Source organism: Hetaerina americana, unplaced genomic scaffold (assembly GCF_022747635.1).
Source record: "Hetaerina americana unplaced genomic scaffold, ioHetAmer1.1.p SCAF_13, whole genome shotgun sequence".
NCBI lineage: Eukaryota > Metazoa > Arthropoda > Insecta > Odonata > Calopterygidae > Hetaerina > Hetaerina americana.
The window spans coordinates 5,729,078-5,742,219 of NW_027286403.1; the positions used below are offsets into that span (position 1 = coordinate 5,729,078).

Sequence of the window (13,142 nt, forward strand, 5' to 3'; positions counted from 1 at the left end):
TATATTGAATGAGTGTACTACCACTGTGATTCACTTCCTCGATGATCGCAAAATATATTTAGCAACATGCGGAGGCTGTTGTGGTCCTGAATGATTATTGAAGTGGTCCTTAAATATAGGCCGCCGAGAGCTTCGGCGATTGGAAGAGTTGCCCATGGCAGACAGGTCTAAGGTGTTTGTCGAAACCACGAGGAACTCGTTTGACCTCTTCCCCATTTTGCAAAAACTGAGTGAAAATTGTTTCGAAAATCTTTAATAAGCTGCGGAACTATGATGAAAAATCCGATAGAAGTGCATAGATCCGAAAGCGAATGACAATATTGACGTTACCCACTTGAAATAGAAGAGCTATTTTGCAGGCAATAAGGAGGATATGGAATGAGAAATAATTTGATGATATGTGTTGCTAAGGAAAACTGTAGTAGAAAGTAAAAGATAGGCGAAGATCACATTACGAAAGAAGAAAAAATATTGAAAGTGCTAAATGTAAAATATAGAAGAGTTGATCGCACAAATTGGAAGTAGCAAGTTAACACCACGAAACTAAATGGATGCAAACAAAGTTTTAACCACGGTTAAAAATCATTGACGATTAGAACGGAAAGTTTAATGGGCATAAAGGCAAATGATTTATGAATTGACCCACGTATTTTACAAAGTTATTGATTCGAAAATAAAAAGCTAATATATGAAGCACAGAATCATCCGTAAGGTGAATTAATGCTGAATATAAAACGGCTCTAAATGACTAACGGATTGATCGATCACGGGGTTGAGAGAGAGTTGAAAATTTTCTTGCCATTTGAACCAGTTCGATTTGAAGTGAAAAGTCGATCCAAAGTTCCAATAAGTTCCAAAAGTCGATCGACATATCTCACACAATGAAGATAGATTATTGTCCACCTCAGCAATAATTATATTAGGGAAAGTGGTTTTCTTCCCCAGTGATTATATGTTTTAATTGAACCCTTGCTTTTATTTATATTATGCTTTGAAATATTACGTTAGTACTGGTTATTCTAGTTGGTTCTATGTTCGCAATACGTATATATACAATTATTGTTCACGTCACCTCGGAGAACATTCACACCTACCTCCTGGAAGAGCACCCTGTAATGGAAATGTACTCATGATTATTCACAGCAAAATATACTTACGGCACATAAACCATTTAACTGACAGGGAGGAAAAACGTTTTCCCTTGAATATGCATAGCGAAAGTTTAAACATTCAACGGCTGTTGAGAATAACTGTCGTGATACCCTATGTATACCTGCTATCCGAAGGAAGACACACTGTCAGAGGATAGCTTCTTATGAGTTAATGTCTTGGCGTTGCGACAATGGGACATTCAAAGAAACACCAATAAAGGGATTTATCCGTCCGTATTGTCAAGAATGGTTTCCAGCGCTTAAAGTCACTTTTCAACTTTTATACCTTTTCTGCCAGAGCCACAGCTAAGCCGATTCGTAGAGGGCCAATACCTATGCCTTCCGGGGGTCGAAAATAATGGATATGAGAAACTTAGGAAAACAGAATCAGTCATCCGTCATCGAACGGGTCCGAGCATCGCTCAACGCCCAGAGAGAGTTAATTTATTATTCCACGAAAGAATCAACGTGCATTGAAGAGTCAAAGGTGTTCTATCACACGTCATCACTCATGTTGGCGAGAAGGCCTCCTCTTGATTTACCTCTCGGGCATAAACTTGAATCAATAGTCCATCGTAAATAAATGTCTCTTTTATTTACTGTTCACCAGTCGCAAGCTAACATGACAATAAGTAATTCTTGAAATCGTCAATTTTCGGAAATCTACTGGTAAATTGAAGCGTATTGTTTGCTAACTACCAAGCTAGGAATATGGTGGCGTTCACCTATGACACAATGCTCGTTTCTTTTGGGGAAGGCGGGATCACCGTAAATTGACAAGAATTTTAGGCCGGAAAGAATATCTGCAATGCTTCTGAAATGGTGTACTCTAGGAATACATGCTGGGCGATATTCGTGCTCACAGAAGGGCGTTCGCAATTTTATGGTAAGTGATGAGAGGAGTGTTGTAATATTTATAAAATCTGCCTAAATATAATCGAGATATTTTACTATTTTTTCATATATTTCTTAATCATTTCAAAATAAAACAGCGCAGGATTGATAATTATCGATTTCAGTATTCCAAATAAATATATTATATTAAGCATATTAGTCAAATCGACGACTAAGAGGTTAGGTAAAATTAACATTAATGTGGCCATGTAGCGCAGACACACTGAAGAGTTCGTTTCAGTTTCGCCTAGCAGTTTATAGCAACAAATCCCCCACCGCCCATTTTAGGACGGTGGGGGAGTTGTTGGCTAACAAGATTATGGTGATATAAAGGGTAGGACCTTAAAATGTTATTTCTCCCGCGAACTCTAAGGGATCAGAGTAACTGCAGCCGGCTTCCCTTGGGAGAAAGAATAATTTTTAAATCCTGAGAATCTTAGAATGTCATCATTGATTTTCTTTCTTTTATGTTTCCATTATTTTATCGTTCTTCTTATTACGAGCAACTCCATCTCGCATGAATAAGCATTTTGCATTGTGCCACCGCAGTCAATGTAGGTGTCGTAAGCGTTGCCTCCCTTAGTTGAGATGTTTTGCATCTTTGCTGTAATCCTGTCGGAAGATAATTCTACCTCAGAGAAAGAATATTTTTGCAGTTAGTTTTAGTTTTTAAGGTTTTTATTTGCCAAAAAGTTATTTTACAATATATTTACATGAGACAGGAAAAGTTTGGAATTGACAAACACCCGTTATAGGCCGAAGCCTCTTCGGGCCGGAGAAAAGACGAAAGTTTGTCATATAAACGCGGTTGCATGTTTGCTTATTCATAAAAACATTGGATGATCGCTGTTTCTATTTCTCTATTTCTCCGGGGTGGCATTTGGCCTGGCATTCACCCGAGGGAGTGAGGAAACCCGGAAAAACCTCACTCAGGCCGATTTTTGCTGCATGCCTGCCATTTTATTACCCACTGTAGCACAACTTACCATAGTGGTGGCTTGCAGAGAGTCATGTAAATCTGATTGGATTTTTCTGTGAAATTTAAATGTGGTGGTTATTCCTCGCCAATCCCTAGGCTGCATATTCTTAAAAACGGTTGAGAACTATGGCAAAAGGCCTGAAAGATTCAGCCATTGGGGAGTGACCATGGTAGCACGTGAAATGAGCAGACAGCATTTGACGATCTCAGCCCACGAAGTCCCGCGACGGGGGGCGGTGGAGGGTCCCTGAGGGCGTGTTGGACTGCGGTCTGATTCTCTACAAGACTCTGGTGCTCCTCAGGGAGATTACTGCACAGAGTAAATTTTAATGCCGGCCTCCATCCTCTTTCCCACGCCGCCATTCTCCCCAAACATCTCCCCCCGAACTCGCCCGAGACGAGGGATCCAACGCACTCGCCGTATTCATCTTTCCCTCTCGCCCTCGCCTGCCCTCTACTCACATTCGGGGCCTGCTTCCTTCACAATGGCTCCCCTCCTGCTCGCCGTCCCCATCTCCGGTCCCATGGCCCCACCCATCCCACCTGGGTGGACGGCAAGCGTCGCCCTCCTTATCTCCTTATTGCCCCACAATGCACCACCGCAAGCACAGAAACGAAGGCATTACCCGGAAATCGAACACAAGACGACTCTCCGTGAGCAGTTAATCGCTCCGCCCGTAAAATTGCATGGCGATGGGAATCGCGATAATTTTTAATTGAATGATCATATGATATACTTGCGTAAATTGAAGTACATCGGGGATCAAGTTGGTGCAATGAAAAGTGCACTGGCTTCCCATGTTGAGATCCCAGGTTCGAAACTCTGCGGTGGCGGTATTTTCTCAGGGGTATTCCGATATTTTACTTTGTCGTCATGTGTCAAATACTTGGATCAAGCCGTCCGTCGGCTCGGGTGTACAATTCTGGACTCATTCGCGTCTATCGAAGGCACATGATGGCACCTTTTTCTCCGCCCTACTTTCTTTGTTTTCTGGTAATATTATCTCTACAAATATGCCAATATTATGATTGATTTGCGCAAATGGCTTCTGTCGTTCTGGGATCACTCACTGCCTCTCGAATAGAGCGGGCGTGTTTTCAGCTCGCTCCTGGGAACCGGTTTACCCTACCTGAGCCTTCAGCTATCCTTTTGCTGAGGAAAATTTTGTACTTGTTCCTTCCTTTGTAGAGTGTAGTGTAGTGTTATCAAAATCTTGTGAATTAGTATGGTTTACTTAGTTTTCGTGTTGTTTGTTACTAGTTTTGAATAGTGCGGTGATATTCTTAGTTAATATTCTTAGCGGCTTTAAGTTATTTGTTTCCTGCTCCTCTGATTGGTTATTGGAGAGTACTCTCTTTCTTTTTCTCTCCTTTTCGACCGAGTAGCCGCCTCTCTAAAGAAAGTCTATTTCAACTAGTCTATTTCAACTCTTAAACACATTCGTATGATTTAAAGTGCCTTCTCGCAAACAATTTTAGCATAATTTTGTTTTCAGGGTACCATTTTTGGTAACTCATTTGCCAAATTCGGATGGCTTCCCCTAGGTACCCTGTTGCCATGCTAAAAACAACGGTGAAAGCGAGATTCAAAAGCTCGTATCGCCATATTGGAGAGGAAGGTGCAGAAGCTCCAATCGCAAAGCAACGGCGAGGTGCCTTCTCGCAAGGGAGTTGGTGCTCGGGATTGGAATTCAAAAGTCTGCCACGCACTGGGTATCGCACGGGTTTGCCCGCATGCTGCATGTGGTGGGGTGATCGCAATCTAAACTCGTGTCCAATCTTCCAATGAAGGAGTGTCTCCCCTCCGTAGATTGGAAGATTTGAGGGTCGTTTCTCGGGGCAAGGGGAAGGTAACAGTGAGACGAAGATTGGACTCAACGGAGGCAGATCCCATCCCCGTCTCCAACAGGTGCCATTTGCTGTCGGATGACACCACCACCGTACCTATAGCCTCTACCCCTCCTCCGAGTTCGCTGCTTAGCATAAGACGTCAGTGGACGGAATACACTTCACTGATAAATTGGCAAGAAATAAAGTTTAAAAAAAAGGCATTTCCACAGGGTAACCACAGGAAAAATATTCCAGAAAACCTTAAAGAGTGAGACACTGATGCGAGCACTACGAATTATAAATATAAGTAATAACACTATGCCATTAGCCCAATTCACAAATATGCTCTCGCCAGTCAGCGTGATGTACACATGTTTATTATTTTTTCAAAAAATACAGGTCCGCACTGATAATGCATTCATCAATACTGTCATTGGGAAAACTGCAGCATGGCATTAGACGTGAATCACCATAGGACCCACAACAAGGTTCTAAGTGCCCATCAGCAATGATCAATTTGAAGTTTACTCTCTTTTGCTGATAGTAATGAGAACAAGTTACTTTCCAATATTAGCTTACTGAGTACAACATTGCATTTGGCAATAGGTACAGCAGGGGTTTCAAACACCAATATTACCCATTGATGCATGGACATTTATAACCTCTTGTTCAAGTACATATTACCCATGGAAATAGTTCCATTTTTAAAGTAGTGATTTAATGCAGAATAGTGATTCCAAGATAACAATCATAAAAGATTATTAGAATTAAGTTAGTAGCTACAATTTGCTGAAATCATTTATTCAAATTTCTTAAAAAGTTATTGCACTCTGAATGAGTGCTGGCCGGTTGGAAACGATTTTATACGTTGAAATATTGTAGTGACTTTAAAATACCACATTAAAAGGGAATTCATACGTATTAAAATATTGAGATAATAGTCTATTACAGGTATTTCCTGACAGAAGTGGAAAGAGTTAATGAGGAAAAGACAAATTAAAAGTAATTTTGAGATGTAAAACTATTGGTAAAGGTATATTTCATTGTTTTTACAACTTCAAACCTTGGATATTTATATTCTTCATTGGGGAAACAAGCATAGTCTTCAAATAGGGAAAGGTGAAGTGACCACATAGCTACACAATGATTTTCACATTGTAAAATGCAATACAATATAAAGTTGCTCAATATAAATAAAATTTCCCTAGATCAATGACCGTTAATCTAAGTACTTAGGCTTAGTACTGGGTGAATTACAGTCTCCCCTATCATGCATCATCTCTACTGACGCACGTTGCCACTAACCAAGGGGCCGCATTCAATTCAGAGCGAGCACTTTGAGACACCCTAGGCCACATTCAATCTGTATGCATTTCTGTCCCCAGATTTTCATGAGAAATCATGGCAAACACAGCGAAAAATTGGACACCTTCCCATATTTTTGGAAGGATTTTCTGGGACAAAACTTTGCATAAAGATATCATAACTTGTGACACCGGAAATGTAAATTTCGTCAAATAATATGTTTATTATCTCATTGTATTGCTCATTAAATGTTTTAAAAATGACGAATTTTCAACTAAAAATTTTCTAAATTATGTTATATAAACAAAGTCTCCTCAACAAGTCTAAGAACTTGAAATATTACAAAAACAATAAGCCAATGACAAACAATGTGTCAGTGTTCCCTTCAAAGCTGTATCATCTCAAAGGAATACCCATGTCCGAAAAGTGATTCCACGTTTTGAAACAGTCCTGGAATGCTTCCTTCGGAATGCTCATTAGCTCTTCCGTCGAGATTTTCACTCTTTCTCTCTCTGCAATAATTACAATTTTCTCTTTTTAATTTTCTTTTAGTTTGGGGAATAGGAAAAAGTCACATAAGGCATGTCTGATGAGTAGGGTAGACAGGTAAGCACCACGATATGGTATTTAGCTAAAAACTCATGAATTCCAAGAGGCAAATGAGCCAGCGCTGTGTTGTGGTGAATAAAACCTCTCGCCGCTCCTCCAAATTTCGGGTCATTTTCGCCTAATTCTCTTACTTTGGTGTGCTATTACGCCCAGAGAACATTCCGTGTCAGATTGTCTGGCCTTTAGGCAGGTATTCGTGGTGCACAAACCACTTTGCGTGGAAAAGAACATTCAGCCTCACCTTTACATTCCAGTAGTAGTAGTTTTAGGGGAAGAGGCTGACAGCCAAGGTCATTTTCGACATGGGGATTGATTTGGTGAAGAACGTCATGCTTCTAAATTTCAAATATGACTGACTTAAATTTTTCAATATCCCCTTTCCAAACAAAACTGTCACTAAAACAGTTATACCTAACATGACTGGTGCTTTTTCCCAAGCACCATTTTATTCAAAAGGTCATGGTTTAAATAATATTTAAAAGAGGTCATTGTTCACATTATATTTTCTTAATGTTATTTTATGCAGTAAATAATTAATGTTGCCCCATTACAGAATGTTTTTATACATAATTTTAATGAAGACAACAAAAATTTTGTTTCTACAAGTCCAGCATGATGTTGAAAAAATTTTTCAACTGTCTTGTTTTCCAACTTTTCCCTCGAGCACCACTTTAGCCAAAAGTTCATGGTTCATATAATCTTAAAATATGCTAATATTTTTCATGGATCATCTTTTCCTTATTTTTGCTCATTTGCACTTTTCCATTTACAATTAGCACAAATACCTCTTCATGCCCCAATGCTATCACTTTTTTTTCTTCTTAGTTGGGTGATTACACGATCCTTTTGCCGTATTGTCGCTTCAAGTTCCATCACTTCCTAAAACATCAAATAAGAAAATAGAATGAAACATAATGCCATTTATCTACATCTTTAAATTGCTATTACAAAAACCAACTCCAAATTTAGAAATAAGCAAGGAAGATAAAAAGAGTAAGAGCAAGAAATAAATTCTAACCATTAACCATATTTTCCAGCCCATAAGATGCACTGCGATCCCCCAAGGCAGAATTTACAAAAAAATATTTGGATCAGGCACACAAGGATCCAAGTATTTTAATATTAACACTAATAACAGAAAATGAAAGTGTTACATTACACAATTATCAGCTATGTTAATCAATTTGATGGTTCGAGGCTCTACTTCATGAAAATTCATGATCGATGAATAAATAAACTTAATATTTATTCATGAAAAAACTCCATCATACTAACCGGTTTTGACTCATGGGCAACATCATCAGGTATGGCTATGCGTCAAAGCTAGTAGTATTATGAGGTTTTGTGTGAAAAAATAGCAAATGTATTTATTCCGTGAGCAGCTATATCATTGTTTATTTATTGTAGAATACCTAAAATTCATCATCACTGCTGCTAAATCATTTTCAAAGTTATTACCACTTTCCTCATACACAAAGTCCTCTTCACTTCCATCAAGCACACATTAGTAATTCCACAGTTTAAAGAAGACATCACTTTTGACTTTCTAACAACACCTTTTCAACCAATCACAGATACTAAAAAATTAACAGCCGTTTAATTCTTTCTGTGAGTGTGATGTCATGAGTTGAAGCATTATAATGCACATGAAGTTATACACATAAACCCTGGGCCCAAAAGATAGCATCTGATAACAGAGTACATTTTGGATAAAAAATGCATTTTAACGGCTTGGAAATACAGTATTCTCAATGAATAACACAGAAATAAATTCAGACTCAATCATTATCCTGCCTCACCAAAAAATGCCATGTGAATTTCAAAAGAATTGATTGCTGCAAAGAATATAATACTCCATTATTTTGAATAATAATTATACAACTTACATTTTTCAGCCTTAAATTGTGTTCTTTCAGCTTCACAAGATACCGGATCTTTTGCTTGTGATTTTGATGCCCTAAAGATGCAGCTTGCTGCAAAGATATTTTCTCCAGCTCACTCTTGGTCTCCCGTGTTATGTCTGATAAAGCTTGGCGCTCGTGTTCATAGAGTTCCAGCTGTTCTCGAAATGGACCAATCAATGTATGCAAGTTGTTTATTTCTTCATTTTTGGCAATGAGCTCCCTGTTGAAATGAAGAAAACAAAACATGAATTGAAATTGAACCAGAAAAAAAAGCCACATTCACTCTGATGTTCAAATGGATGACATCTCACTTTCACTTAAATGTGAATGGTTAAAATGAATAGTTTTAAGGAAAAAAGTGCACAGAGCATTAAAGCCATTACCCTATATTTATATTACAATATCATACAAACAATTAAATACAAAGACCCTTCTGGTGAAAATTATTAAGGTAGAGATTTAACATTAGAAAAAAAGGAAGGAATTTGCAGAATTATATTGGCTGAATTAAAAGAAAAATATTAAATTATATCAATGCCTGTTACCCTCATCTTACTGGGTTAAAACATATAATAAGAATGGATTATATTCATTCAATGTCATTTTTAATGACAACTTTATATAATTATATTGATTAAGCATGCAAACCTACCTTTCAAGAGATGATTTCACCTCATTGTGCAGAATCTCTCTCCCTGCAAGTCCACCCAAAGCAACCTTGAGATGATTCATATATTGTTGGATTAAGTTTTCTGTTTCACATTCACTGTCTTGGCTACCGATTGATGCACTGTTTCCAGGACTCTCACTCTGCCCTAAACCACAATTCAATTTTACCTCTTTCACGATTTCACCCAAATTTTCAGCAGTACACTTCATTAAAAGTAAATACTTTTCCTTAACATTGTCATTATCAACTTTCATTACATTAATTTCTTTTGAAAGGTTTAAAAGTTCTTGTTCTTTTTTATCATAGTTCTCTTTCAACATGCAAACATATGCTATCACCTGCTTATATTGTTCTTCTACAACTTTGACAAGAACATCATGTTCGTCTCTAGCTTGTTTCAATTTCAAATGAAGATTATCATTTTCCTCCTCTTTCTTCTTCAACTCCTGAAGTGAGGTGAATAATCCAATGGTATTTTTCTCAACCAAGTCTTCACTCTCTTCTAGCTTCTTGCTAATTAATAAAATTTTCTCTTTCAGTATTTTGTTTTCATCAGCCTTCTCCAGTATTGATTTGTCTGCTAATTCTGCTTGAACTTTGCAAAGGCTCAAATCACTATTTTTGTTGTCACACTCTTTCTCGAGATGAGATATTTGCATGGCCATATGATTTCTGAGAGCATTCAGCTTGTCTATAGTCTCCTTCATTGTGCAGAATTTTGTCCTTTGGCCAGAAGTTTCTCCTCTGAGTCTGGCCACCAAACTGCCAAGGTTTGAGTTAATCGCCCGTGCTTCTGTGTATCTATCTTCATAAGCTGGAATATACTCAGAAAACTGCTGCACAATTTCTGAGATTTTTTGCAGTGTTCTTGTCTCACCATATAGTTTTTTATTCTTCCTGAAATTATTCCATATCACTCAATTACACCATATGAAAACTATTACTTTAAAAGTTGAATTATGAAAATGATTTACAAACAAAGAAAATTAAAGCACTTCTGACATATAGATAGAAAGCCCAGAGTTTTGCTTATATTTTCATTGATTTAATATTGACATTTGAAAACCAAAAATGTTTCCTGAGAATTTATTTTTTTCAAATCTTTACAACTGCCGAGAATTTTTTTAAGGGATGTGCAGGCCAAATAATTGGAGACCAAACCAAGATATTTGATGGAACTATCAATAAAATTAGCCTGGTTATGCCTTCAGCATAGTATTTATTCACTTCATTCATACATTTTTAGAAGAGAAATTTATGATAAAAAAATGTGAGAATTGAATTTTGTTGAGGCAGAATTTTGAATCTTTACTTTCTAATTTCAATCTACACAACATGGGCAGAAAATAATTCACACAAAACTAATTAGTATGGTAATGACATTGATTGCGTAGTCTCCTAATATTGGGCAAAAAGCAATCCAATTTTAATTTTACACTAATTACTTTTTAATAAGGATGAAGCCTAGGTTTTGATGCTGGATTTTATCAGCAGGTAGTTTCCAATGAAAACACCACCGCAGTATGTATACGTACAATAATCCCAAAAATAACCTTCTGGATAAGATGATGGCGAGAAAAATGATCAACATATTTTTGTCATCTAAATCTAATCTTTGAAAACCTAACCACTCACGATTACGAATGACAAAAAAGGTAATATTTGTAAAGGTTTTATATTTACAAGATGAAACCTCTCAGAGTTAACAGTACATACTTTATGACCTGGTGGCCATCGTGTATCTTCTTAACACACTCCTCAATTTCTCTATGTATGAACACATAAAATTCCAATTCTATGGCAATTCCCATGAACTTATCACTCCATACATTTAAAAAAATATTTACCCTTTAACTTTTGTGCTGAGTTTTCTTATTGATGCTATGTGCTCAGCTACTTCTTTTCGTAATATCGCACAATGTACACAGCTGCGAATTGGAACAGACTTGTGTGTTTCATTTTCAAAAGATGAGCTGCAAGAGTTGTCCTCGTTCACCATTTCTGACTCATAAGTACCTCTTTGGGAACCAGTGGAATGTACGCTTCTACACTGGAAAAAGAAACAATGAAAATAAATACAAAAATTAAAGAATGCCAATGCCATGTTTTAAATTATAAGTAAAATTAACTTGCTGCCAATAACATTGACAGGAGTGATATTTACATATGCCTGAATAGACAATGTAAATAAGCATATTTCGGCAGTATTTTTGTGAAGTTGCGCACACTTTTTAAGGTTATTGGCATATTGCATGAGTTTGTGTTAAGCGACCACAGAGTGGACAAGTGCATACCAGAAAATAATGGCCAAATTAATTGCATTGCTCGACTCTTTAACTGCTAGAACTCACAGATAATATGGCTGTCTCGGATTTATAGTTGCGCCGGGGCTCGACGAAGCACTTTCCCCGACCAAAACATTCATTAATCGACTTGTCAAGTGATTTGGGGCTGCATGACGAAGGAGATTGCGAGCAACCTAATGTATAACATCACTAACAGTAAGTGACATTCACAAAAAAACAAATGGCAATTTTTCAAATTTTATAAAACTAACACAGTTGTTAAGTTCAATATCAATTTATACCTTGAGTTTCGGTGAAGCGCTTGCTCCTGTTGAAGCAGCCAAGAATGATTCTCTCGTCATATTTCGGGCTATATGCCCAAGGAGATGGTGCACAACCTAATGCACAAAACCATTGACAATAGGCGATAAGGACTACAAATAAAGCTTCAAAATGTAAAACTAACAAAACATTTCAGTCCCGAAACATATTTACTTTCGTTTTCGTTAAACCTTACAATTGTAGCTCAGGAAAAGTTGCCATTTCAAGTCCAAATACTTAAGCCTGAAGTAATATCTAAATGTTTAATTTGAAACAAGAAACGTAGCAACCGATCACCATTTCGTAGGATTCTGATACCTCTCTAAACTAATCAATTATTTCGACAATTTTTCTACAACACAAGGGATATGTACACTGTCTTTTCATACAAACGACAGTGTTTTACAGACAAATGCAAAGCCAATGTGAAGGAGTAACCAAATAAAATCATCAGAAACCAATGAAATTTTCTGCTAAATATTATCTGTTTTTACCACCAAAGAAAAATTGTTTACAATAAGGGAGAAACACGACAAAAACAGTATCAAAGAGGTAAAAACTAACAAAATATTTAAGCTCAGAAATATATTTACCTTCGCTTTCGTTAAACCTTATAAGCTTAGCTCGGGGAAAAGTTGCCATTTAAAATCCAAATACTTCAGCTCGTAGTAATATCTATGTTTATTTTGAACTAGAAACATAGCAACCGATCACCATTTAGCGGGATTCTTACATCACTCTAAACCAATGAAATATATCGACATTACTTTTTTTACGATACAGGGGATAAGCGCGAATTATAATTTCGAATATACGAGAATGTTTAAATTATAAAATGTACACCAAATGCAAATATGAATAACCTAATAAAATTATCAGACAACAAAAGGATTTCCTGATAAATAGTATTAGCTTTTCTATTGAATAGTATAAACTTGATCACAATAAGCGAGAATCACAAGAAAAATAGTATCAAAAAGGCAAAATTAAGAAAACATTTCAGTTTGGAAACATATTTGCCTTCGTTTTCGTTAAATCTTACAATTGTAGCTCAGGAAAAAGTTGTCATTGCAAGTTCAATTACTTAAGCTAGAAGTTATATCAATATGTTTATTTTGAAACTGCAAACATTTACCTAACGAATATTTCGAAATAACCTTTTTTCGTATGCAAGAGGATTATTTCCTATTGTTA

The 13,142-nt window shown here is 36.8% G+C and overlaps 1 protein-coding gene across 4 annotated transcripts; it reads right to left on the bottom strand.

The window, feature by feature from the left end:
• Positions 1–7,301: 7,301 nt before the first annotated feature.
• LOC139686143 (hyaluronan mediated motility receptor-like) lies at positions 7,302–12,641 on the bottom strand. Of its 4 annotated transcripts, none has more exons than XM_071583324.1 (7): positions 12,542–12,641; positions 11,930–12,025; positions 11,694–11,821; positions 11,190–11,392; positions 9,325–10,239; positions 8,655–8,892; positions 7,302–7,647 (listed from the first exon to the last, which is right to left on the bottom strand). In XM_071583324.1, exons 1-7 carry the CDS (start codon positions 12,588–12,590, stop codon positions 7,558–7,560), a joined length of 1,719 nt encoding a protein of 572 aa, XP_071439425.1. In that variant the 5' UTR covers positions 12,591–12,641; the 3' UTR covers positions 7,302–7,557. The 4 variants fall into 4 exon arrangements, with proteins under 4 accessions (XP_071439425.1, XP_071439426.1, XP_071439428.1 ...); XM_071583325.1 differs by having other exon boundaries at positions 11,190–11,387; positions 12,542–12,635; XM_071583327.1 differs by having other exon boundaries at positions 11,190–11,387; positions 11,694–11,837; positions 12,542–12,552.
• Between the last annotated feature and the right edge of the window lie 501 nt (positions 12,642–13,142).

Excerpts from the sequence above, each read along its gene's own strand:
- LOC139686143 (XM_071583324.1), bottom strand. The coding sequence starts at position 12,590 with ATGGCAACTTTTCCCCGAGCTAAGCTTATAAGGTTTAACGAAAGCGAA. Across the intron at positions 11,393-11,693 it reads CCGAGACAGCCATATTATCT|TGTAGAAGCGTACATTCCAC; the intron begins GTGAGTTCTAGC and ends TTCTTTTTCCAG. Across the intron at positions 10,240-11,189 it reads CTCAGCACAAAAGTTAAAGG|GAAGAATAAAAAACTATATG; the intron begins GTAAATATTTTT and ends GAATAATTTCAG.